Source organism: Cygnus olor, chromosome 3 (assembly GCF_009769625.2).
Source record: "Cygnus olor isolate bCygOlo1 chromosome 3, bCygOlo1.pri.v2, whole genome shotgun sequence".
Lineage (NCBI taxonomy): Eukaryota > Metazoa > Chordata > Aves > Anseriformes > Anatidae > Cygnus > Cygnus olor.
The window spans coordinates 15,736,507-15,762,278 of NC_049171.1; the positions used below are offsets into that span (position 1 = coordinate 15,736,507).

General features: G+C 39.0%; 1 protein-coding gene and 1 long non-coding RNA gene across 2 annotated transcripts in view; both read left to right on the forward strand.

Annotated features, from left to right (window-relative positions):
• The window catches only part of NOL10 (nucleolar protein 10), a 48,969-nt gene extending 34,356 nt beyond the window's left edge, over positions 1–14,613 (forward strand). Inside the window, exons 14-21 of the mRNA XM_040554380.1 lie at positions 531–657; positions 2,160–2,239; positions 2,358–2,456; positions 2,855–2,941; positions 5,214–5,387; positions 5,769–6,016; positions 11,217–11,319; positions 13,838–14,613. Of these exons, the coding sequence (XP_040410314.1) occupies positions 531–657; positions 2,160–2,239; positions 2,358–2,456; positions 2,855–2,941; positions 5,214–5,387; positions 5,769–6,016; positions 11,217–11,319; positions 13,838–13,957 (1,038 nt within the window). The 3' untranslated portion in view covers positions 13,958–14,613. The remainder of the gene's footprint in view (positions 1–530; positions 658–2,159; positions 2,240–2,357; positions 2,457–2,854; positions 2,942–5,213; positions 5,388–5,768; positions 6,017–11,216; positions 11,320–13,837) is intronic.
• A 3,141-nt stretch (positions 14,614–17,754) lies between these two features.
• Positions 17,755–24,962, forward strand: LOC121068819. The gene is made up of 3 exons (XR_005819101.1): positions 17,755–18,185; positions 22,599–22,694; positions 23,729–24,962. It is a non-coding gene; the product is annotated as an uncharacterized LOC121068819 (long non-coding RNA).
• Positions 24,963–25,772: the final 810 nt, after the last annotated feature.

A 25,772-nucleotide genomic window follows, 5' to 3' on the forward strand; every position in this document is an offset into this window, starting at 1 on the left:
AATATTTTCCATTATTTGTCCATATAGTCTGGATTTTTTCCTTGAACAAAAGTACATGAAATATACCTGTGATGTTCTGTTTAAAATCCTGTTCTGCCCTACTTATTTTAATCAACGTGATTGTGTAGTGAACTAATGAGATCATGGTCCAGCTGTGCTGTACAGATTAGTTGATATCTATTGCCATTAGTTAAGTTGTTAATTGTATCTATAATGTTTAGCTCTGAGCTTTTAATAAATTAATTGGTCAGACTAGGATCTCTTGAAACAGTTGAATATGAAACCTCTCAATTGTTGGTCTCAAATAAATTACCTGCGTTAACAGAACACTTGCATAATCAATAGTACTCCTTATTGGTAATGTAAGTAGTAGATTTAATTGTGTTCTCTAACTGCTGTTGTTCTTAAGGTGTATTTGCTTTCAGGGAGATTCATTTATTTTTCCAGCACAGCAGCTGAGAGCCTAACATTAGGTGTCATTTTTTTTCTGTATCTATATACGATTTTGTACCTTTCTGTAATATCCCCAGGTTTTAGGACCTGCCCCCAGATGGTGTTCCTTCTTGGACAACTTGACTGAAGAACTGGAAGAGAATCCAGAGAGCACAGTTTACGATGACTACAAGTTCGTGACCAGAAAAGACCTTGAAAATTTAGGTAAAATCTCTTTAGCTGACTTGTTTATTTATTTATTTTTTTTTTTAATCACACTTGCAAGTTTATTAGTTCAGATGTGACTTATCAGTGAGAAATGCGGAGAACTGTTTGAAATTTATTGGCAGTAGTTTCTTCCAGTCGTCTTGGTTATTAGTATACCAGACTAATGACTTTCTGTTCATTGGTTCCCAACCAGTGCAACACTAGATGTTTGTGTTGAGAAATGATTCACCTGCCAAAGGATACCCTAATTGAGTGTAGTATTTTCCAGAAAATAAAACTCCATTCTAGGGTTAATGGAAAAATGGTTTCGTGGAACTAGAATACTAAAAATGACGTAGCAGAGAGAGTTAGCATGTTTGACTCAAGGCAGTTGATTCTTTTTCATTCCATTACATATTTTGATTGTAGTGTTTTACTCCAGTTTAATTCATTTACCTCTGAATATGGCAGGACAAGGAGGAGGTCTTCCAAAACACTCTTAACTTCTCTCTTAACTTCTGAAGGAGGTGGTCTGAATGTAGCCCATAGATCCCTATTCAAAACTTAAGGGAATTAGGCAGTGTAGCGTTATCAACACAGAGACTTGACTGGAAATAGTTCTTCTGCTTTAAATTCACAATAACTTAGTAAAATTCACTTCCCCATAAATGCAAGCTTTCAAATGAAGAACCAACTTAAGTTATATTCTGCATTTCATACATCAGTGTTCTTTGTATAGTACCCGTTATCTGAAGTACTCTTATTTTGGAGTATGCAGGAGGATTGTTTCCTGGAAACAGTTAAAAAATAACATAAATAAGAACTTTGCTTTCTGAGATACACGGAACTTTCTCTCTCTTTTTTTTTCTTTTTTTTTTTTTGCCTTTTAGTTCTAGAATAAGATTAATTTTAAATTTCTAAAGATTTGGGGGTCTGTAGAGGATATTTTTCTATAAAAGGGTTCCCTTTTTCTCAGTTTTGGAATTTTGTGAAGATACAAGGAAGGACAATCTGACAACTGTTCAGTATTTTCATTCTTACTCTCGGTTAGGGCATAGGGTGACAGTTTTATAACCTGATGTGGTACTCTATTTCTTTCAGCACATTGATTCTTCAAAGACAGGGACCCAAGACGAAATCCTTCATTATAAATTCAGTATACCACACGAAAAAAGCGCTTGTCAAACATGTACAGACTTTCCAAAAAAATTTTTTTTCTTTGTAGACTTCCTGTGGTGCACAGTACATGCAGGCATCTATAAAAAGTGCATAGTAACATGTATTATGACAACAAAAATGGATTTTGTTGCTCCAAAGTAGCTAGGATTTCTTGCTGGCCTAACTTGATTTTTTGTGGGTTTACTTAGTCTTGATGTACTGGATGTGACTATCAGAGAGATTGATGTGTTGCATTGGCAGTGCTTGTTTGTCTTCAACCGAGTAAGTGAAGTGGCTAGCTTGGAATAGGAGTTCTTCATCTGTGAAAGCTCTTTGAAATCCTCTGTAAATTTTTTTCCCAGGCCTTGCTCATCTCATTGGATCGACACTGCTCAGAGCATATATGCATGGCTTTTTCATGGACATAAGACTTTATCATAAGGTAAAAAATGATGCTTGTAAACTGTTGCTCTTAACAATAAAATGTGTTTTTTTTTTCCGACAAAGAGGACTGTATCCTGTGTTAATGATATATAGTTTTTCCTTCTGCTTGTTCAAAGGCAAAAATGATGGCCAACCCCTTTGCCTATGAAGAATACAGAAGAGAGAAAATAAGACAGAAGATAGAAGAAACACGTGCACAGAGGGTACAGCTGAAGGTAAATCCCATGAACAATGAATATGCTCTGGAAGAACTATTCATAAAAAATAGTATATTCTTAAGTGTATCTCAGAAATGTAATTACTTAGGATTTGATTCTGTTTATCATTAGAGACAAAAAGTAAAGTTAGCTTTAATTTATAGAACTTTTTGAATGGAAACATAAAATTCTCATGCATATGAATCCCACAGATGAGAAAGTCTGATACCAAACTGTAAAAGAGCAGCTCTCATCCCATTTGCTGCTTGAGCAGATAACCCAGAGGTAAAACTTCCAGTTTCTGCTTGCCATTAAACTAAATGACTCAGGCCATTGAAATGCAATACTCTGGAAAGAAACATATGTAAATAATATTGTGTTTATACATGTATTCTCTTTATTTCTATATTCTTTAGAAACTTCCAAAAGTCAATAAAGAGCTTGCACTCAAACTGATTGAAGAAGAAGAAGAACAACAGGTTGCCAGAAAAAGGAAACAAAAGGTAAGCTTTTGTTTTTAAAATCTTCCCTAACTAGGAACACAGAAATAATAATGCTTATTGTTACTGATTTGTTGTTACCTGGCCAAATAGATTCAGAACTCTGTTTTCAGAACTCTATTTCTTGTCTCATAAATAGCTTACTACACTAGGTGACTGTAAAGTGGACTCGTGTGGCTGAAACACCAAAAAGACCATGTAATAACCTTGTCATCTATATTAACAGTTTAAAATGCTGAAATACTCCCTGTTGAAGACGATGATGGGCCTTGTAGGAGTCCAGAATCTAGTTAAGTGCAGAATTGATATCAAAGCTGTTCAGGGAAAAAAACAAAACTTTTTTTCATTTGTTAGTATTTTAGTGCAAGGTCTGCAGCTGGGCAGGTCTGCACCAGGGCAATTCCAGACAGGAATACAGACTGGGAGAAGAACTCATTGAGCGCAGCCCTGCAGAGAAGGACTTGGGGGTTCTGGTGGACAAAATGCTCGATGTGAGCCAGGAGTGTGCACTTGCAGCCCAGAAGGCCAACTGCATCCTGGGCTGCATCAACAGAGGAGTGGCCAGCAGGTGAAGGGAAGTGATTGTCCCCCTCTACTCTGCCCTTGTGAGGCCCCGCCTGGAGTGCTGCATCCAGGTCTGGGGCCCCCGGCACAAGAAGGATGTGGGGCTGATAGAGTGGATCCAGAGGGGGGGCTACAAAGATGGTCAGAGGGCTGGAGCACCTCTCCTGTGACGGAAGGTTGAGAGAGCTGGGGCCTGTTCAACCTGGAGAAGAGAAGGCTCTGGGGAGACCTTATTTGTGGCCTTTCAGTACATAAAGAGGGCTTATAAAAAAGATGGAGAACAACTTTTTACATGGGCAGACAGCAATAGGACAAGAGGTTTTTAACTCAAAACTGGAGATTTAGATTAGATGTTAGGAGGAAATTCTTCACTCAGAGGGTGGTGAGATACTGGCACAGGTTGCCCAGAGAAGCTGTGGATTCTCCATCCTTGGAGATGTTCAGGGCCAGGTTGGATGGGGCTTTGGGCAACCTGGTTTGGTGGGAGGTGTCCCTGCCTATGGCAGGAGGGTTGGAACTAGATAGTCTTTAAGGTCCTTTCCAACCCAAACCATTCTATGATTCGTGAAAGGCATGTATTAGCTTCATGTGGCATCCAATGAAAGCTAGTGTGATTCGGTTGAGATGGTTAGGAACCATGAACTACTGAAAAAGAAGGTGGTGGTAAAACCTTAGATGCAGAATTTCTAAGCCAGTGTTGGAGTGGAAATGAGTTTAATAAATGGGGAGTGATTTGTCTAGGAATACAGATAGATGGCATCTCAAAGTACATTAAAAAGAGTACATTAAAATGTGTGGTCTGATTATTTTCCTGAAATGGCTCTAGGAGTCTTGTGAAGATCCATTTATTTTTGGCTTTGAGATTGAACTTCTAGCTTCCAAATGAAATTGCAAGTCGCACGTTTGCAACAGCTTCTGCACTTGAAATTTACACCTGTTTACTCTATCTTTTTCCCCTACTTTGTAGGTAACAATGAAAATATAATGCTGGGGTGTGTTCAATCTGCTGGTAGAAGTTTGGAAATGTTAAATTATAAGATCAGCTTTTATTACAAAAAGCCATGTATTCAATTATCTGAAACAATGACAAGTACTCATATGAACTGTAGTTGTAGTTTGAACTGTTCTTAATTCAACAGTAGCGTAATTTACATTGGGTTCTTCTTATTTCCAACATGAATGAAACTGCCTTTTCCATCCTTTATGTGAGGGCAGTGAAGAAATTGTAGTAAGATGTACAGAAATACTTACTGTTATATATTTACAGTAAAACAATAGTAGTATTGTATGAAGACATGTTTACTCTGATAATTTGTTTTACATGTTGTAGAGTCATCCTGATCAGGCAAGGTATTTGCCTCAGAGGTACTTGTAGTTAGTCAATGGATATCAACATGTCTCCAGACTAGCTGGCTGTGAATGTAGGAGATACATTAGCTCAAAAATAGTAGTAATTGTGTATTTACGGTGTCTGTAGTGTGCATAAAAGCCTGTCTTGCTTACAGGTAGCTTAGAATGATATTTATTTGATCTTTGTGAACGTAGTAAAGTATAATAACCATGAATCTTGATTTATGTGACCTGGAAGGATAAAGCAACTGATACTTTGCATTCAGTTTTTGAGCTTTGTTTAATTAAAGCGGTGTTAGGTATTTTTACCAGTGTCTGTTTTGATATTTTATAACTAACTCATGCTTCGATTCTTTTCCAGAATCTCCCTAGCCTTCTCAAAGACGATCGTTTTAAAGTCATGTTTGAGAATCCAGATTTCCAGGTAGATGAGCAGAGTGAAGAATTCAGGCTACTTAACCCACTTGTTTCTAAAATAAGCGAGAAAAGAAAGAAGAAACTAAAGCTCCTACAGGAACAAGAGGCAAAAGAACAGGTAAAATATTTTCCTTTTGGTTTATGAAAAAGACATATTTTTACCTTTGTGTTATTCTTTCAGATTTTTTTACCTTAGAAAGAAGGAAAGAGGAAGGGAATGCAAGAATGTCTTACCAGATAAATTAGTTAGATGTAATTTACAATATTATCATCCAAGTTTTCAGGTGTATGTCTACATGAATTTAGGTTTGAAAAACATATAATATGTAGGTGGAGGTAATTTTTTAATATTTCTGCTTCATTTGCTGTTAGTGCTTTTGTTCAGGTTTTAGATCTCTTCAAGTGAATCTAAGTAAAAGCTGACGTACTCTCGTTGCAGAAATGGTTTGAAAAGAAAATTAGTTGATGATTTTTCATTTTATTCTATTTTTGTCTGCAGGAAGAGGAAGAAGAACCAGAAGGAAAACCAAGTGATGCAGAAAGGTCTGAGAGTTCAGATGATGAAAAAGGTTGGGTTGAAGAGGTCAGGAAACAGCGCAAGCTTCTACGCCAAGAGGAAAAAGTAAAGCGGCAGGAAAGGTTCAAGGAGGATCAGCAAACATTACTAAAACCTCAGTTTTTTGAGATTAAAGAAGGAGAGGAATTCAGAAGCTTCAAAGACTCTGCCAAAAAACAAAAATTAATGAAGTAAGACTAAAGTTCCTATTTTAACATCTGGGGGTGGAAGATTCTCAAGTATTTCTCTAGAGCGCAGGCCAATGGCATTTTGGTTAGTTAGCATGATAGTCTTGGAAGCACTTACTAATAAGGCCACATCTGGTGATTCAAGGATATGACTTAGAGGGACATAATTGTTGAAAGTCTTTTGTTATTGCTAAACAAATATAACATTTTAAGTATGCCAGAGAGACAATGCAAATGAGATGAGTAAGAGATTCATATTCTGAGCCTGATTTGGGCATCCATTTTTTTTCAGTGTCAGTGAATTGCTGCTTACACAAATAACAGCACTGATGTCTCTGAGACTGGTTATATTACTCCACCAATGTCAACATGAGGTTGACATTTTGGACGTTTTTGAGCTGACCCTTTAAAAGGCTGTCTAGTACTGCATGATCAGCCACTATTTGGGGGCAGGTTCCAGGTATAGTAAAAGAAAAAATAATTTGGTCTGGGTATTTTTATGGCGTCCAGAAATTTTCAAAAAATATGCTGTCCTTTTGTTGTCAGGTCTAACTTTTTGTTTTTATTTTTGCAATGAAAAAAAATGGAGTCAGTTTTCTTATTTGGATTTCTTTAAATTGTTGATCAACTGAAATAATTGGGTACTGCATAAAGGGCATGCTTATCCTTTAGGCTTGCAAACTAAAGGACTTGGCTCTGAGGTGCTTAATGCCTGTAAATCTCATTGACTTTTTTTTTTTTTTCCAGAGGTGAGTTTAGGCCTTCAGAAGATGAGATTTAATAGCCTTTTATTAGTTGGAGAGCAGACACTAATATTAAAACCTTGAGGGACAATAGGTTCAAAGTTCTTGCAGCACATTGGAGGCAGAGCAGAATTTGGACTAATGTTGGAAACAACTTGCTGTGTTGGATGGATCTCATAATAGCCTTTTTTTTATTTAGAATAAAATGGTACATTCAAGGTGAATAACATATATAATGGGGCTGCTTTTTATGTCAGTAGGAACTGATAATGCAGCCTAGATGTTTCATGCTGGACTTTTGCTGGAGATACATAGAGAAACATGGTAAAATTCAGCCTTTCTCTTAAATGTTCAAGTTTTTAACTAGAGTTACCATATAAAATGGTCTCTTGAGCATTACTGGTACATTGTTCCTGCAGTAGTCTATGATTTCTGTGTTGTACCAGTAAAATCTCTTTAAACACAAATAGTACGATTTTACGTAGTTCTAGGTTGGTAGTAGTTCTGCAGAAGTGATATTTGTGTTAACTGTTTATCAGCAAATGTTTACACACACAGGGTTTTCCTTTGTTCTCTAAAGTAAATACACCCATTCATTCTGGACTTTAGCTTGCTGAGATTTTTCCAGCATTGTTCTGATTATTTTTCTTTCTGTTATAGACGATGATGCAGCTTTTTCCTTTTGTCAGTTCTTCTGCTTTGTCAGAAGGAAAATAGCCGTTCTGGACACTCTGACAGAGAACACTGTCCTAGGAAATGTCCTAGGATAAAGATATTTCTCACGTTAAATTCATAGTCATGTTAGAAAGTGACTTGAAAGGAGCCTGAAAGAGCGGTCAAATGGCACTGTGTTCTCACTGACATTGAAATGCTTCCCTTTAAAGCAGTATGGCTGCAGCCTGTTGCGCTTTGTTCTTTTAGAGAAATTGAGCTACTGACATCTAAACAAAATTCTCAAGGACTCTCATTTGAAATATTAAGATTTCATTTTGTTCAAAACATGTGCAAGGATACAGAAAGTTAGATAAATAAGCCAACACAGCTATAAAGAAGAGAAACATTTAGAAAAAAATAATAGTGACACAGAATGAAGTTAAATCTTTCATCTGGTGTTCAGTGGGAGAAAGATCATTGCTTCAGCTAGGAAAAAATGAAATCAAATACCACAGTCTTGTCCAGTGGATGGAAGAATATCAGTGATGACATAAACCATGGAAAGATCTTTTAAAAGATTCCTTTTAGGGAAGAGAGCATCTGTCTTAAGATTCATAGTTCTGTGCAGAATATTTTGCAAGATACGATGTGTAATTAGGGCTGCTTAGGTTAGATATCCTCTGTGCAATAGTAGCACAGGTGGGATGTAATGTAAAATGTTTAAAAAGGGGGGGGAGATTTAAGATAGAACAGCATGACAAAAATGTGACAGCACTACTGCCTTTGTTTTTCTTTGAGTTGCTGTCTCTGAATTGTCTTTCCCCCCCTTTTTTTTTTTCGGTCTGGGCAGTAATTGCTGTACTCAGTGACCCTGTTTGGGCTCATCCAGGCATTGTTCTGACTATGTATACTCCTCAAATTCTGGGAGGAAACTCAAAATTAACAGCAGGTGTCCAGTTGTTGTACCACATAGCCAATACGATTACAGAATCATAATGACTTAGTCTCTGTTGAGACCTAACCTGTTCTGTTAAGCATTTTTACACAGTAGAATTTTTTTGATAAAAAATACCTAAATAATGTTTTCTGCTGGCCTTATTGAGTGATAAGTAGTCAGCATAAAAAATAATTAATTCAGCTAATGTACTGAAAATTGGAAAGACTGTAGTGGCATGTACAATCTGGTGAGGCTGGCATGTTTGTCTTTGATTTGATTTATTCAAGCAATGGAATGATGGTCTGTGACCAATGTAATTAAGTACCTTAATACCTTCACTATGCACTTAATGGCTAGGTGTTCTTTTTTTTCTCTAATCGTATAATGTTCTACCTGAGGAAACAGTTTATGACTTACATAAAACTGGGTGTTGCTTTTGACATGTTCCTGACTCAGCACGGCTCCAAGCCCAACTTCTAAAGCAGGGGTGCATACTATAAATTTCTTAGCAGACCAACAGTCTACACATTTCTTTGCGCAGGAAAGCTGCAAAACTTAGCCGTGATCATAACAAACACCTTGTCTCAAAGTTGTCCACATTTCTCTTCCCCCTTTTCTGTTCTTCTGCTTACGCGTGAAAACCTGCTGAACGTACTAGTAAAGATACAAAAGTTTTGTTTACTTTCTGCATAATTTCCTTGCATAACAGCTTAAAAGGAATACATAAAAGGTGAGGGTTTTTATCAGTGTGCTAAGAGCTCTTTAGATTTTCTTGATTTCCCTTTAAAATCTTTGTAATTGAAGTTAAAGCACGTGAAAACTAAAAACTGCAGTAATCCTACTTTGCAAAGTATAAATTAGTGCTTACATCTTCTGAGATGGGCAAGAAAGTCAACAAAAGCCAACAAAAACATCGCAATATCTGGGAAAGTCAGCTAAAGTATCATGGCAGGAAAGGAAAAGTCCTGGAAAACTCTTCTCTTTTGCTTTATGAGGAGGAAAAAATAAGTGCCTGGTCAATTTTTTAATTTTTTGGTTTTGTACTGAAGGGTGTAGGGGAAGTTGATTTTAATAACACTCTTAAAGGAATCCATTGGATCAATTTGTTGAGGGTGATGTAGGAAAAAAAAGACCCTAGCTATTGTAAGTTTGTGCGCAATTCACTGTGATTTGGGTGTGCACATCTTCAGATAAGTACAGCCATACCTGCATTTACTCAGTAAAATTGCAAACCGAAAGCATTTTCCTGATATCTCCCTATTTTAGTTTTTCTCCTGACTGAAGCAGTATCTAGGCAGTCATGCTAAATAATTGCTGGGTAGTAGCCATATTTCTCTGGTGCAATTTCAAAGGGGAGAAAAAATGGAACTCCACTTGCATGTAGAAATCCCACCACGATGTCGGTGACTGATCTTCTGCCATAGTTAGCTCTAAGGCTTAGCTTGTCTTCCCGATTCACACAGATGGAACAAGTTTTTACATGTACTGAATGAAAAATATACTACAGAAAAAATACAATCAAAGTACCTAGTCATGAGAAATAAAGTAATTCTTGACAGTAATTTTTCATTGTTAATCTGAAGAGTCTTTGTTACATAAATGGCTCATTAACCAAAATTCTGCAGGCTTCAGAGGCTTCATACGTGGGGCACAATCTGTGAGCCTTTCAGCCTTAGAAACTCCATTGACTTTGGGTGGCTGCTAATCACGTGTATTTTTATGACGATTTATTTTCCGTCTTTCCCTTAAAGTAAAAAATTGCAGAAATGTATATGCTAGCATTCAGCTAATGCATGCACTTTAAAACTTGTCCAAAAAAATGTTTCTTACCCCTCTTCAGAAAGATCTACCTAATAGCAGCATCTCAATTTGCAGTACCTAAATTCATTTACAGTTAGGTGAATGCTTTCTGAGTGTGTCACAGAGTAAGTTTGGTCCTCCCAGTGATGTCGTGTTCTCAGATAGCCTTGCCTACTTGTAGGCACCAAATTACAGATGAAGGGTTTGCTACGGTAGGAATCACAGGTAGCGTTTAGCAAGACTGGATCGAGCAAGTCCCGTCTCTGTCTGCCTCACCCCTGCGCTGGAGGTCCTTCAGGTCCTTCGAGGTCTTCACTCCGCGGCTGCTCCAATTTACAACCCCCTTATTGAAGTCAGCATAGAGAAATACTGCAATTTGGTGCCTGAGACCAAATAACTCACAGAAACTGAGTGATGAGCACCATGCAGGGGAAGGTGTACGCTCATGTGGCACTCTTCTGTGGGGTCAGGTTCTCTTTTTTTAATCAGACTCACTTGTTTGCGTTCTTTTATTTAGAAAACATATTAGACAGTTATGGGACGCAGTGTCTGAATAATCATTTTTAATTGGGCTATGTAGTTTCTGTCGGTGAAGTCATGATTCATTCTGTGATGAATTAATTTTAATGTATAGCCAAGATTATCTCCTTCCCTCAACTGTGTTTCTCAAATCAGAAATTATAAGTTATTAAGCAAACTGGGTATATTATGCTTTAAAGCTTTTTTTCCTTTGTTTATATCTGTTACTGCAGCTGAATACCTGATTTTTTCTGAAATGTCATAGAAAACTATAGCAATAGTAGGGTGTGGTCTCTTTCTCAGCTAGAGGCCTGATGCTTTTTTAGAAGACAATGAACTTTTCAGTAGAAACATTTTTTAAATTTATGTAAACAGTATCTGGAGGGAATGATTTGAGCCTGTGTTTCTTCTCTGTTTACTGAGTGCTTATTTTTTAGACATGGCATTTTGGGGTTTCAGAGAAACTGAGATTAGTTTTGACTGCATTATCAGCATTTATTGTAGTGAAAAGATGGCAAGAACAGGGACTAATGTTAATTATTCTCCGCAGGAAAACTCTTGGAGATCGTTTAAAGCTTGAAGAAAAACTTGGCACGTTAAATGTGTCTGATACCACAGTAGGCAGCAAGCAGGCAACATTCAGGTTAAAGAAGGTGAGCTGTATATATATGTATAACTTTTTATTATTTTATTATTTTTCTTTTAAGATAATACACAAGTAACTTTAGTTTTTGCATGAAGGAACAGGAACTTTAAAACTGTCAAACAAATGTCCCTCTTCGTTTCTTCATATGCTGCCAACTCTGCTGCTTCTTGCCAAGAGAATGAAAGCCTCCGGTAGTGCTCTGTGTGTTTATACCCTTATAACTCAGGCAGCACTCATAAAATCTTATGTTCCGGTGGAAAATACTGGCTTCCATCTTTTAATAGTTCATTCGCAGACATATCATCAGAAGCTTGTGACCTTACCTGACATCACTGCCAGGACTGATCAGATCTTGGTTTGCAGGTCCAAACACAATCAGGTTGCTGTAGGTGACAGTTTTTCTCTTGGCTGGTGAGGTTGTTAGGTCTCAGCATGATAAAAACAGAGCTCCTAACCACTTCTGTTACTGAACTTTGTAACGCAGATCACAAGAATGAGCTCTGGTCCTGGTGTACTTGCCAAATTCCATTGGAAATGTGTAGTTGACGGCTGCCTAACTACCTTTCCCAAAGGGTTTTTATTTCCTGTCCTAAGGTATTTTGTAGATCATAGACAGCTGATCACCCTATAATGCAGGAATATTGAAATCCATGTGTGCATCTGCTACTGTTGTAGAACACTTAGGGTTTTTTTGCTTTAAAAAAAAAAAAGTTTTAGAATTGAACCAAGGACACGTTATAAAAGCTGAAGGTCCATATTAATTGATACTTCAGTTGACAAAATGTACTTCAGTTTTTCCTCGAGCGAACTTTTTTTGCACTGTAATAAATTTCTCCTTACCAGTAGTCAAATATTCTTCTCATCGGTACAACTGATAATACGAGAAAATAGTTAAGTGATCACTTTAGGTATACCTGAATAAAATTTTTAAACATCCAAATTTATTGGAATAGTTCTACAACACTTGCTTGACTTGATTATTGACTGTTTCATCCTGGCTTGATTCCTGTATTTCTGGAATTTAAAGTGTGTTGGCTGTTAAACAAGTTATAGGTTCCTCTGCAGTGCTCTGTAGGATAACTGTTCTGGGGATTTTACCAACTGCTGTAACTGATATGTTAGTGTCTTGCAGCTAAGTAAATAGGCTTTTGGGGACTTTTAAAGCACAGTCTCTTTCATAGCAGCTTTAAATGGGGAAGTGCTGAGCCACAAGATTTCTTGCAGTTGATGGTGAACAATGAACTATCATCTTTCGCTAACAGTTTTGTGAAGATTTGGGTGGGAGTAAGGAGGAAGAAAGCAGTTGTTCAGAGTGCCAATTTTACATGACTCCGTCAGATATGCTACAGCTTTGAGTTTTTTAATTCTTTGCTGATAATGTATATGGACGGATCTTGCAATGGATTTTTGTCATTGATATTTTGCAGTTTAGTTTTCAGGGGATTTTAAATATAAAAAAAAAAAAAAAGTTTTATAGACAGCCCAAGTACTTACAGTACAGAGGAACAGTGCTCCAAGTGCAAATGGAGATCATTCAATTTCAGCATACCAGCTGTATCAGGAAACATTAAGTAAGATTTGTCATGACTGTTTCAGATGACACCTAGAGACGGAGAGAAACCACTTACATTTTCACATAGTGGGTTTCTTTATCCCTACTTGCAGTGGAAACAGGAGTCAATAAAAGTCTAAAGACTGCTATCTTTTATTACCATAATATGGGCATGGGTTTATTGCTACATACAGTGGAAATCACTCTAATTGATGGAGTATTTTATAGCATGGACACTTGTCTGAGAGTGGGTAGTTCAAGTCTGCTAGTTCCAGTTTATGCTTAGTTTGAAAACAAGCCTTAGTCTTCCCAAGAAAAGAGAAGTTTGTGTCTGTAGGAGCCTTTTTATCTGTGTAGTATGTAAATTAAACCCTTTCAGGGCATTTTTGATGAAGAGAAAAAACATTAATAGAGCATGTGCCACTGGAGTGGAGATTTTCAATTATTTTCCTGTAAAAAGTATTTCTATAATTGTATACAGTATATCAAATACTTCCAAGAAATGCTAAGAACACATTTTAGAAAACCTGTATGTTTCAGCAAAATTAATAATTGTCCCGTCTGTCACTTTAAAATACACTTGTGCAAATATTCAAGGTGGTAATACCAGTTAACCAGAGTAGGTACTAAATAGCCTGAAATTCTGGTCTACCTTCTTAAGGACATTAAAACCTGAATTCTGGATTGTAATTTTAGTCTATTGTTAGACATTGGTTTTCATCTGAAATACATGATTTTATTCAGTGCTTTTCAGTATCTTTGTCTTAAACATTTACTCTGACTTACTTTGAATTGTAATGTCGGGGGATAGCCAGAACCAGTAGGTACAGTATAAGACAAGGTAATGGGACCATTTATAGTAGCATTTCCAGATTTCTCGCAAGGATTTCTGACTTGATATAGAAGTACTTCATCAATGAGGTGATATGTAAGTTTGCAAGAACCTGAGCCTTTTTTTCTTTCAATATTCCAGTCAGAGCAGCAAAAGAAGCAGCAGGAAGCTGAGAAACAACATCGTCAAGAGAGGAAAGCTCTTAGGCGTTCTGCTGGTCACCTCAAGAGTAGACGTGGAAGAGGGCAACGGTTTCATTGATATATGTTATTTTTTAAGGAACTTTTTTTTATCACTTTTCCTCTGAAAAAGGGACTTTGCAATAGCAATGTATTTGTATTTTGTTACACGGATGAACAGAAAACAGAACTTGCTAAATGACGTCTTAATTATTGAGAAGCTTATGAAAGTATAAGTATTGTCTAAGGGACACCATGACTATGGTATGTTGTAGACTCTAGAGTGAACTGTATTTGTCCAGAAATAAACAGCAACTGGTTATTGTGTAACCCTGGATGTTTTTGATATAAGAATTTTTGTCGACAGTGAAGCTGCCTGTCTTTTAACTTAAGAGAAGTGGGTTTTTGCTTTCTGAAATTTTTATTTGTAACTTCTTAGATACAAGATCAAGGGTGGGTTATTTTGTCTAAAAACTTACCTTTACAAGGGCACAAGAAATTTTTCTTCTGTGCATCTTGAAGTATGACATACAACCTTGTTTTTCAAAAAATGACTTTGTCTTTTGTGTTCTTGGGTTGCCTAGAACCTACGTTAAGAAAATAATTTTGTATGTTGTCTTCTTGAATACCAACAGAATGCTTGTTGCTAAAAAGGATAGAACACTTTTTTTTAATGTCACAAACCCTTCATCTACATGAGTTGTTCGCTACTTGAGCAAATAAATTAATTTTTACTTTTGACCTTTGTGTATTGTTTTTTCGAAGGTTTTATAAATTGTCTCTGCTAAATCCAAGAAACTGAACTGTGGATCCAGAAAAAAATCAATGAATCTACCCATCACAGTAAATCATTTTGAGGCTTGGAGGTGCTTAAGTGTTTTGCTTTATAAACCAGAGAGACTATTAATTTTGGTCAGGTCTCTTGAACAGTATTTACCATAGAATGTAGGTAAAAATGTAACAATTATGTGGTTACAATTGAACCTAACTGGTTAGGGGGAAACCTTGCTTTTTCATAGCCTGATGTTTTTTTCTGAATCAAGGTTGATTGTCTATTGGATGTAGAATAATTGGTCACAGTTGAATTTATTTCCTTCCCTCTGATTTAATTCTTTCCTTAATTCTTTCTTTAATACTTTCCTTCTGGTTGTAATTACATTGTTCAATTTTAAAATGTCTTTTGCACATGGTATTTGCTTCTTTAAAATATGCATTGCAGTTGTCACCTCTGTCTTTTCACTCAACTAAAGGAACAAACTCTCAATACCTATTTTTTTCTCCAGATCTCAAATTTCTGCATTGTCCGTATGCTTCTTGTGCTTTCTGTTTAACACAGAACTATTATTCCAGTGTCTGTCTCAGCTATGCTTTATGTTAAGAAATATCCTTGTTACTTCTACTTCCATTTAGCCACTGAGAAAATGCAATGCAGTTGCAGGTACATCCCTCTTTTCGGAGTCTTGTCTTTTGGTGACATTCAAACCTTTGAAATCCAAGTGAAGTGATGAAGTTTTTACTAGTGCAACATCTAGTTCCGTTTTCCTGAAGGAGTGAGGTTGTCAATCATCCTTCAGTTCACATAAAGGATGTTTGGGATACATATGAAATGGTGTTTAAATATACTAGGCATAACCAGTGAAATGCCTGGAAAGATATAAAGATAAGGTGATTAGAATATTTTAGGAAGCAAATATGGAAACTGGAAGACAGACTTAATGCACTGAGAAGCTTATTTGGTATAAAACATACTAGATAGTCCATACTGTTTGAGTTTTGCAAAGCACTGCAGGCTTTGTCTGTAATTGTGCAATGTACATAAACTGTGTGTGTGTGTGTATACACCATGTATAAACAGTACTGCTATAGCAAATTTAACTTGAGATCAAAGTGTGAGGAATGGATACCAGTCATTCCTGGGAGTAATCCTAGAAGACTGGAGATCGCAGATGGTATTTGTGAATGAGAACGTTAGAGTTGGCTCAAGAATCTGAATATTCAGGAATGGCATACGTAAACTCACCGCTTGTGATGTACCCTATTGAGAAGGGAGATTGTACTGGGTTGCAAATTCTGCTCGTCTTTGCCCAGGATGGTTCTTCATGCAACAGTTTCTTCATTTGTGCACTTGATTGCCCAGGGCTTGCATGAGATCATGGTGGAATAGGGCAACTGTGTGAAATGCAGGAGATGCAAAGCTCTATGCAATCTCCATCTTAGCTCTAACTGAATTCGTGCTCTGCTAGATGACTAGTGGCTGATGTAGATTTTGAAAGACCAGAGAGAATTAATCAGAAACAGGTTTGTAGTACAAAAGGTCCATAGGTAAAAGGTCTCTGTGCCAAAAGTGGTTTCCTGCTGCAGCTATATTCCTGAAGGAAGGACACATTGTTCTGACTGAGGTAGATGGATAACCAGCATGTCTCTAAAGCAGAAAATTAAAAAATAAAAAAATAAAAAAAGAATTAATTGAATGAATATTTAATCTGAGGCTACCTTTTCCCATGAACCAGCAGCTTGTTAGTCAGTGATACCCACAGAAGTGGATTTCCTAGCTTTAATTTATGAAATGTTTGAAAGATGGCAGTGTTCTTTATATACGCTTCAGGAGAAGTGTTAGATGTTTGCATTTTGCTGAGTTGGGCCTGATACTTCAGGGTGTCCGGCACTTGAACTCTGGAACATGGATGAGCTATTGGTGGCCTGTGCCCCGCTGCCTGATGTGCATTCAAGTCCAAGAGCTTTTCAGTGAAATAGGGTTGATCAATCGTGGCAGTGACCAAGAGCAGGGCACATGAGCTGGCAGTAATGAGGTTCAGCCAGCAGACCAGACCGACATGCCTGTAGGACGAGAGAGGTCCAACGTCAAGTCAGCAGGTCAGGAGCAGTGGGGTATGTGGGTAGGCGTGGGCACACCTGCGACGTAGCCTAGGTAAGGACCAAGGATGCTGCAGCTCGCAGACAGACAAAGCCTCTGGCGAGGCTTTTCAGAGCTCTTTCTTGCACAGCTCTTCTCATAGCAGTCTGATCCCCTTATTTGATCAATCTGTGTCAGAGGTGGCTTTGAGTGCAGGCAGCCAAACCCTTAGCAAGAAGGGAAGAGCAGAGCCTGTTAGTACTCTTAGGGACCTGGAATGAAGCATGTTCAGATTCTTGAGACTGATCAAAAGCAAGTTATTGTCCTTGAACAGCTATCTGGGGGAAGAACTGAGAGCCTCAACAGAAGTTGACGTGTTAATGCAACATCATTGCAATCACTTGACTTCATAATGCAACCAAAAAAGGCATTTCTTAGTTATTGTTCTGATTACATAAACTTTTTTTTCAGTCAACCGTACCATTTTCCATAGTACAGGAATCAGTAGTGATCCAGTATTGCCATTCCTAGAAGCTCAGCAGCTGCTGAGATCCTTTTTGACATTTAAGGTTCCTGCTCTAAGGTAAGATCTGTAGCATTGTGGGAACACTGATTGTTTCATGTGTACTGGAATTTTTGGTGATGACCAGGTTTAGAAAAGTTCACTGTAAGTAAATTTCCAGTCAGTGGTTAAACTTGAGTGAAGTACTAGCAAGAGATCTGAATCTGAAGTGTCACCTATACTTCAGTACTTCCTTATTCCACAAGTAACATAATTTACTTCAGGTAGGCTATTAGTCATTGAACAGACATTGAACCAAAATTACTTGTGTAATTTTCTGTCCCAAATGCTATTAACAAACCGAGAAGCATGCTGTGTTCCTGTAGGTTGGTATAATTTTCTGAAATGGAGATCATCCACCGATTTACACACACGAGTGAAAGAATTTACTATACCACATGGCTCTCTAAGTATCTGAACAAAAGAGTGTAATATGATTTTAAATATTCCCCTGCGTAATTGCACGTGTGTGTAAAATGTATTTACACATTTTTATACTCAAGTTGTTTGCTTATGTACGGACATCGAAGTAGGTATGACTTGAAATTGCCTACTTCAAGAGTTGTGAGGGAGGGTGTAACAGCTTTCAACGTACTCCATCTTTTGCAGCAGCCTTTTATATTTTTGTTCTTTATGTTTGCCCTAGATGGGAAAAAGAGTAATAGACTTGAATTCAAGGAAGAAAGACTCAAAGGGCAGGCTTTCAAACGTGTCTGCAAGGCGTAGAACAGCTTGCCTGGGGAGGTTGTGTGATGTCCCCTGAAAGTTCTGTGATGTCAGATTAAACAGCTGCAGGATCCGCAGAGGTACAGCGGAGTCTGCCTGAGGAGGAGGAAGGGATGAGTGAACTTGAGAGGACCTCCCGAGCCTGGTGATCCTGCTGCTGGTTGTGGGGTACGAGGAACAGGCATGCCGTGTTAACTGACTGGCGTCATTTTTCCCCTTTGTCCCATCCTTCAACTGCATCACTCACTGGCTGTTTTATCTTTTTATCTCTTTCATAAAGATTAAATACTTTTTTTGGCTTGTGTCCATAGCTAATATATTTTGTCTGATCTTGGGAAGTATGGGCTTTATAAGCTGAATGAAAGCACATAAATCTATTAATAAACTTTGGCTCTTGATCATTATCTCTGTGTTTCAAAGCCCATATTGCTCAACAACTGACTCTCTCTGATGAGCTGAAGAAGCAGTCCTATCGTACCACCAAACAGAACAGTACAGCCTGCAGAAAATAGCTTTATCAAAGCTTGTAGTTTACACAACTGGAGCAAAAGGAATGCCCACATTTAAGAGACTTTGCAGATGGATAAATGTAAACCTTGCTACACTGTTCTGAAGTCATTCTGTCTATAAAACTGGGTATTGCTGATTCCCACACCCATTCCCCAACCTATAATTTAGGCTCTCACTCTCTGCCCCTTTCCTCTCTTTGATGACTGTGCTCCTGTTAATGGCATTTTAGTATAGCTTCCTTCCTCTTTTGTTGTTGAATCTGGCCCAGATCCACGATTTACGTGGAGCCTGTTGGCAAATTTCTATTGATAAAGCGGCACACGTTATCCTGTGTTTGTACCATAAGTGGCATTTCTCTACGAAATACTTGTGAGCATCCTATGGTACAGACTCGTTTGCCATTCCCACATAGCAGAAGTAAGTAAATTCAGTCATTGTGATTTTCATTCACTTGTATAAGAATCACCCATACCGCTTCTGGTGTAAATTCAGAATTGTGCCTATCTGTTGCTGACCTTGTTTTTCAGGATCTCAACTTCTATTTTCTGTTTGCTTAGTGTTTCCAGTGCGTTTGCAGGGAGTGAAGATTGACCCCAAACACAGCTGCTCTTCAGAAAAGAGTCATTTTTCTCTCACCATTTGGAAGAAGCAGTTGCAGAGAGAAGTGCTGCGTTTTCTTTGACAGTTACATTCAGTTAAAGTCTAATCGCTTTACAGCAAGATCAGGAATAAGTTTAAAACACTGCTGTTCCCAGCGTGGGCATGCTTTACGAGTGACATTTGGGTCAGCTTACCAATGAAGGCAAGTCCTTGTTCCCGCTTAATCACTCATTGAGTGGGGCAAAAGTGAAAATCCCATTTCCTCATTAAAGAAAAAACTAGGCAGTTGAAGTGGGAAATACCAGCCCAGCCCTAATCAAAATTTATACTCCCAATTCCTGGAACCACCCTTCCCTTCCCTACAGCGGTTTCTGCCAAAGCTGTTCTGTCTCTCCTACTTATCTCTTGTTATAACATATGGCTATTTCTTGGGGGGTGCCTGTATCTATGCTATGTTTTTTCTATTATTATCAGGATCTTTAGTAAAAATTTGTACAGATATAGCACAGCTTTGAGAATGCACACTAAAATGGCAGTAGTGGATGGGTTGCGTACAGTCACTTGTTGGACAGAATGGATTTATATGAACTCAGATCTGGAGTGCTAGGACATCAAAGTGTATGGTGAGGGTTCAGAGAGCTGGCGTACGCTCCTGTACAAGTCTTTTGGGATAGGCAGGGGGAATGCCATTTGAACCCCCCAAAAAAATCCCACTTTCGCTGCTCAGTGTGCTTCTGTACCACTGCTTTAGCCTACTTTAGTAAGGGTCTGGCTGTTCTGGGTGGGGTTGTTTGCGTGTTATAATTTTTCAAGAACTTTGCATTAGTAGAAGTGGGCCAAGCTCTTGGAGCATTATGTACAATTACATACATGTACAATTACATTACATTATGTACAATTACACGGAAAGTTCAACATTCAGAAGAGCAATTATACATCATCTTACTTCAGTAATGAATGTTAGATCCATACCGTTTACTTACGTTTCTCCTGTAAATGTATTTTCTTCTATATTTTAACCTTTGAAATGTTGCAGCTTTACACCTCACGTGAAGTGCATGCAGTGGGAGTCATAACAGACTGCTTGCTCACATGTAACTATTTTGTCTTCTTATGCAAATGACCACGTAGTGAAAAGTAATTATCTTGTCTGTAGTATATGGATTGGGGGGAAGTTTGTGACGGTCCTGCCATAGCTACTTTGTTTTCCTCCTTTCCCAGATACACATGGGAGGTTTCCCAACAAGACTGTGACACGGTTGCACTGAAAATATGAGGCAATATTTTTAAACAGATCTCCACAGCAAATACATATCCTCTATCTGAGATATTTTAGACATGTTACAACAAATCTCTTTTGCACAATGCCGTGGTAACTGCGTTGCTGCAGTTGAAATACTCGTAGAAGCAGAGAGGAGAGGGTTGTGCTCCAGCGCCTAGGCCCGGGCCTGGCGCGGTGCGGTGTGCAAGTACAGACGCGGGCGAGGAACATCGCGTTCAACGGGTGCAGGTCGCTGGGGACTGGTATCATCAAATTAACTGTCGTTTAGCAAGTTAAGGGAGGAAATCAGAAGTACCAATAAGTTTAGGGAAGGGTATTTTAGGAGGAGTCAAAGGAGACAATTCTTTATTTTCCTGTGTGGTCTCACAAACCATGGGAGGCCCCAGTTGAAACTGAACGAAGGCAGAAGCTGCTCCAGAGCAGAGATGAGACAGGAGGCTATTTTAGGCATCCAGCAAGCACTTGACCTCCCTGGAGTGGTGGGAATGAAAGCTGACTTCAACGGTGGCATTTTGGATGCGGGGGTGAGACGTGGGGGATATTTAATGTGGCCAAACAAGGGAGATTTTAAGTTCAGGCAGAGCGCTGCACCTCGGTGTAACCAAGGGTGAAATAACCAAGCAGGCAGCTTGCTCTCTCCAGTGTATTTCCAGAGAAGCTTTCTTAGCCTCCCTTGTTGTGTGAAGTGTTTATGATGTCTACTGAAGGGATTTCTAGAAAGGCACGTCCAGCAGTGGATAGATAGATGTCTGGGCCTCTACTGAGATTTACGTTTCATCCTGGTCACGAAGAAGCAATAGACCCATCATGTCAGTTAAGATTTAGTATTGCTCCTTGCCTCTGAAGATCTTGGTAAGCAGAGCAAAGAAGTCACCACTCCCTGTGAAATTAAATGAATTTCTCACAGAAAGAGATAATTTGAAAAAAAAAAAAAGAAAGACAGACTAGCGTAAATAAAGCAGCTGGGAATGAAGTGAGAGAGACCTAGAAAATCATTTGGGATCTGGCCAAATCTTTCTCTTAAAACACTTTCCAACAGAAAAGAGCTTATCAATGCAACTGTCAAAGCTTCAAGAGCTGAAACTAATCTGTTCTGTTTTTTGGTTTTCAGTGAAGACTTTCTAGCTTTTAATTTTACCACCATTTTCTCCTACAGGGTAGAATCTTGTCCTGACCTGCTCTGTTCTTGTTTTTGTTTTCTGGTGTGTTTTTCTTTTTTTCTTTCCTTTTTTTTTTTTTTTTGTGTTTGTGTGTTTTGTTTTGTTTTCTGTTTCCTTTTTTGTTGTTGTTATTTTCTTTTTTGTTGTTGTCTTTGGGGGAGTTGTTTTCTGTTTTGTTGTTTTCTGGCATTTTTTCTGCTCTCTTTTTTTTGTTTTCTTGGTTTTTCGTTTTTCATTGTTTTCTGCTTTTCTTGTTTTTTGTTTGTTTTCTGGGATTTTGTGTGGGTTTTTTTTGTGTGTGTGTGTGTTGGATTTTTTTTTGTTTTGCTTTTTGCTTTGGTGTCTTGTAAAAAACAAAAAACAGCAAAACCCAGTGAATTCCTCCAACCAAAACGACAAGGTTGTTGGAGTTGGCCAGATCCAAATGGTAATGTAACTTCTTTCAAACCCTTTTGTTTGTTTGTTTGTTTGTTTGTTCCCCCCTCACCTCCCCTTGACCTGTGGAGTTTCTGGGGATTAGATAATTGGGCACTATCTAATCGCCAGGCCTGAGTCAGTGAGTGCTGTGCGGAGCAGCGGTCTGAAGTGCCTCCAGCCTGTGACCACTGAAGTGCTGAGCTGTTCGAGCCCTATCTTCCGTTTCTTCTGGGTGGGCATAGTTTGACACTGACAGCATCAAGAAAGTGACCAACAGCAGCTGTCAGCAACAGGTTTCCCAGACTTCTTTCAGCTGGCCAAAAATGGCTTTAGTGAATACTATTCAGAGAGCAAAATAGGAAGTTTGATAGACAACCACTTCATTTCTTCAAGATGCTGCTAGCTACTAAGTCCTAAGAGCAAACCAGTTTCTCATCAATACTGATGGTTTTGTTTGTTTGTTTGTTTGTTTGTTTGTTTTCTCCCCTAGTGCAGTTAGGATTTGTTGAGAACTGATAGGAGCTGAGTTGAAATAATGTCTTAACTACAGGAAGTTTTGCAGCTTCTGACTTTGAGTCAACCCTAACTCTTGCTTTCCATGCATTCCTTCAGGTTCACGCTGACTAATGCGTTCAAGACATCCAAACAAATAACAGCAAGATATAAACCAGGCTGGAGAAGCAGATGGGCTTAAGAGTCTGTCACTGGGTAAGGTACACCTACGGCCACAGATTTCTACTGTATTAGGTTGCAGTCCCTTAGGTCACAACTTCTGTTTCTTGGCTAAGGCATTTCTCCAGATCTTGGACTGCCCTCTGGGCTTGCTCAGAATTCAAAGATGTTTGAACCTAAAAGCATGCACTTATTCCTGCTTTGACCACAGCTCTGAAGTCATCAGAGCAAGGCTGTCTGAAGAGCTTGGCAAGGCCAGTGCTTTTGGCCTTCCTACAGTGCATTCTCTGAGCAGTCTTCCTCCTCCTTCTTGAAAGCCTTCAATACCTAAAAGCATGTTTTGAGACCAATGTGTCTAGAAATATCTTCAGTGTTTCAGTAAGGTACCACCCACTCCCTGAAGCAATATTTCTGATCACTGCTCTGAGGAGCATTAAACTGAACCTGTCCATAGCTGATGTTATTTTCCTCACATAAATATTGTGGGCTCCGAAAGTAGGGAAAAACTGACCGCCAGGCTCAGGGAAAGGAGGGCTAAGCCCTAAGTTAGAAGGACAGAAATAAACAAGGGATAACAACGATGCTGAGATATTTCAGTGTCAGTCTCTCAATGCAGTGATGCATGCCTCAAAATGAAGGAAGAAATTTGAGAGCTCCTCAATTGCAAAGCTATCTTTAGACACACCTTTTCAATGTGGATTTCAGAGCACTGAAAGAGGGAAAATCTGTTATTTTGAAGGGATTGCGTGTGTTTTTACCAGGGAGGCAAGATACCGTGAGAGCTAGCTACAGTGACCGTGCTCATGAAGAAAGACTCGCTTTTCTCTGTTAAAACTTTTAACTTGGGCACATAGCTAAAGCTGCCCAAAGGCAGAGAATTAATTTGAGCGACCAGTACTTAATTTGTATTGGCTCTCGTGGATGCTGCTTACATTAATTACAGGGATCCCATTGCAGAGGATGAACTACTACTGAATCATTTCTTAGATTCATTAAACTTAAGTTGGCTTTCATCGCACATGCAGGGCTTTGAACTGTTCCTGAATAATTTCTCAATTCATTTTCTTCAGGCTTTGATTCTGACTGCAGGTCTTGTCTTTTCTACCTACACAGCCCCCAGACATCAGAGTCAATCCTGCTGCTTTGACACAGGCCACGCTGTCACCAAAGGGATTGTCACCAAAGGCATTGAGATGGTGTTGGCTGCACGTTTACTGTGACAACTGCAAGTTACTGTCTGGCTTATTGATTGTGCACAGGTCTGGGTGATTTTGGTGCATGGAGATAGGGGGAGGAGAAGTATATCACAGTGGGACAAGGGAAAATGTCCCTCTAGGTGTGGTGAGCTCCAATGGCAGCTGCCTGTCCCCGAACGATGCTGTGTAGAGCAGCCTGTGATTCCCACTCTGGGGCAGAGGCCCCAGGTGGAGTCATGCTCAAGTCTGTTATGTGCTTTGCACAGACCCAGTTCCTGGTTGCAAACAATCTCCCAAAGAGGAAGGAGGATGCAGGACCACACCGGAGGCTCTGTATGACTTTTGCTGTTCCCTCTCTTCACACTCATTCCCAATGTAGGTGCTACAGTGGGTCTCAAAATAGGAGATGAGATGAGGACTGCATCCCAGAAGAGGAAGGTAACTTTTTCTGAATCCACGGGGCAGTTCTATTCAGAGCCCTGTCTGGGCATGAGAAAGAGATTAAATTTCCATCCATCCCGATGGACAAGACTTTTTGCATCTTTGTTCTGATTTCCTGACAGGCCGGCGTATCATACATCTAACCTTCTGGGTCAGGAGAGGAAGGTAGAGGGTGAACTAAGACAGTGAAAAGACACTGAAATCGTTATTAACAAATAATAAGGGCTAAGGGGAAATGCACACTCATGCATAAGTCCCCCTTACTATAATAGCATGGGTATATGCTGGTATTGTTGTCCAGATTGTGGTTGCCCCCAGCCACGATCAGGCGAGGCATAAGGTGATTGTTTCCTCCATGGCCGCCATGGCAGCCTTCTTAACGTGTTGTGGGGATTATTGCTAATGCAGCAAAGACATTTTTTGGCCCTGAGTCATTGCTCATGCTATTCAGCCGAAATTTTCATGAGAGTTATTTACTAGCAGTTAAATGCAAATGGGTTCTGCCTTACACGGAAGGCAGAAAAAGGTACATTCCCTGCTCTCTGAAATTTGTGATCTAATTAGAGATGGTATTTGTCAAAACATCTCTGTGCCCCAGTTGCTGTTACTAGGGATTTTAACCAAAGACACCTCTTTCTCTGAGAAGGTACAATACTGAGGAAATACCGAGGAAGGTACATACTGTGGAAAAAATAAAGAATCTTTAAAAATATTTTTAAATAAATAAAACAATTTACTTTTTTTCTCCCTTTTGTTTGAACTTCTCATGAGCTGAGGGAGATCAGCAGAGCCAATTTTTTGTGGCTTGTGCCCTTGAAATTGTATGGAACCCACTCACCAAGATGTCTGCTGCCACATTCAGTAACAGATTGGGTCTGAAATGCCATTGTTGTTTGGGTTTTATATGCAGAACGCTTTGAATTTTCCCCTGGGGAACAGGCTCAGTATCTGTAGGTGATCGCATAGGATCACTTACGTTGTTATAGGATTAGACAAGGGCAATGGGACTGCAAACAGAGTGTTTAGGGAGAGAGGAAAATCCTATGAATGCTTGCAGATTCGGATGGGTTGGGACTTCAGGCTTACAGTGACCTTTTAAAGAACTATTGCAACACTTTCCTTTGAGCTGTGTACAGTTATGGTATGGTCCACATCTGCTTAAGGCTGTGACACTTCTTTCTTTCTACAGCAGTAGTTTATGCCTAATAGTCACCTAGCTGTCAGCAGTATTTCTCTTGGGGACAAATTTAGCTGGGTATGGGTTTTGTGCCCTTGTGCTTTAGTTCCTGTGCACTCATCCAGCTTCCTCTTGAAGCCTGCAGACTTTTAGCATCCTCATCACCTACTGCCATGGCATGGTGAGCCCCGTCCTTCTGCCTGTGCTCAGCCTGGCTCTGGGGGCTTCGCTTGAGCTCTCTTCCAGTCCTTGACTGGAGGAAATAGAAAGATAGCTGTTTCATTGACATCCTCTTTGTGA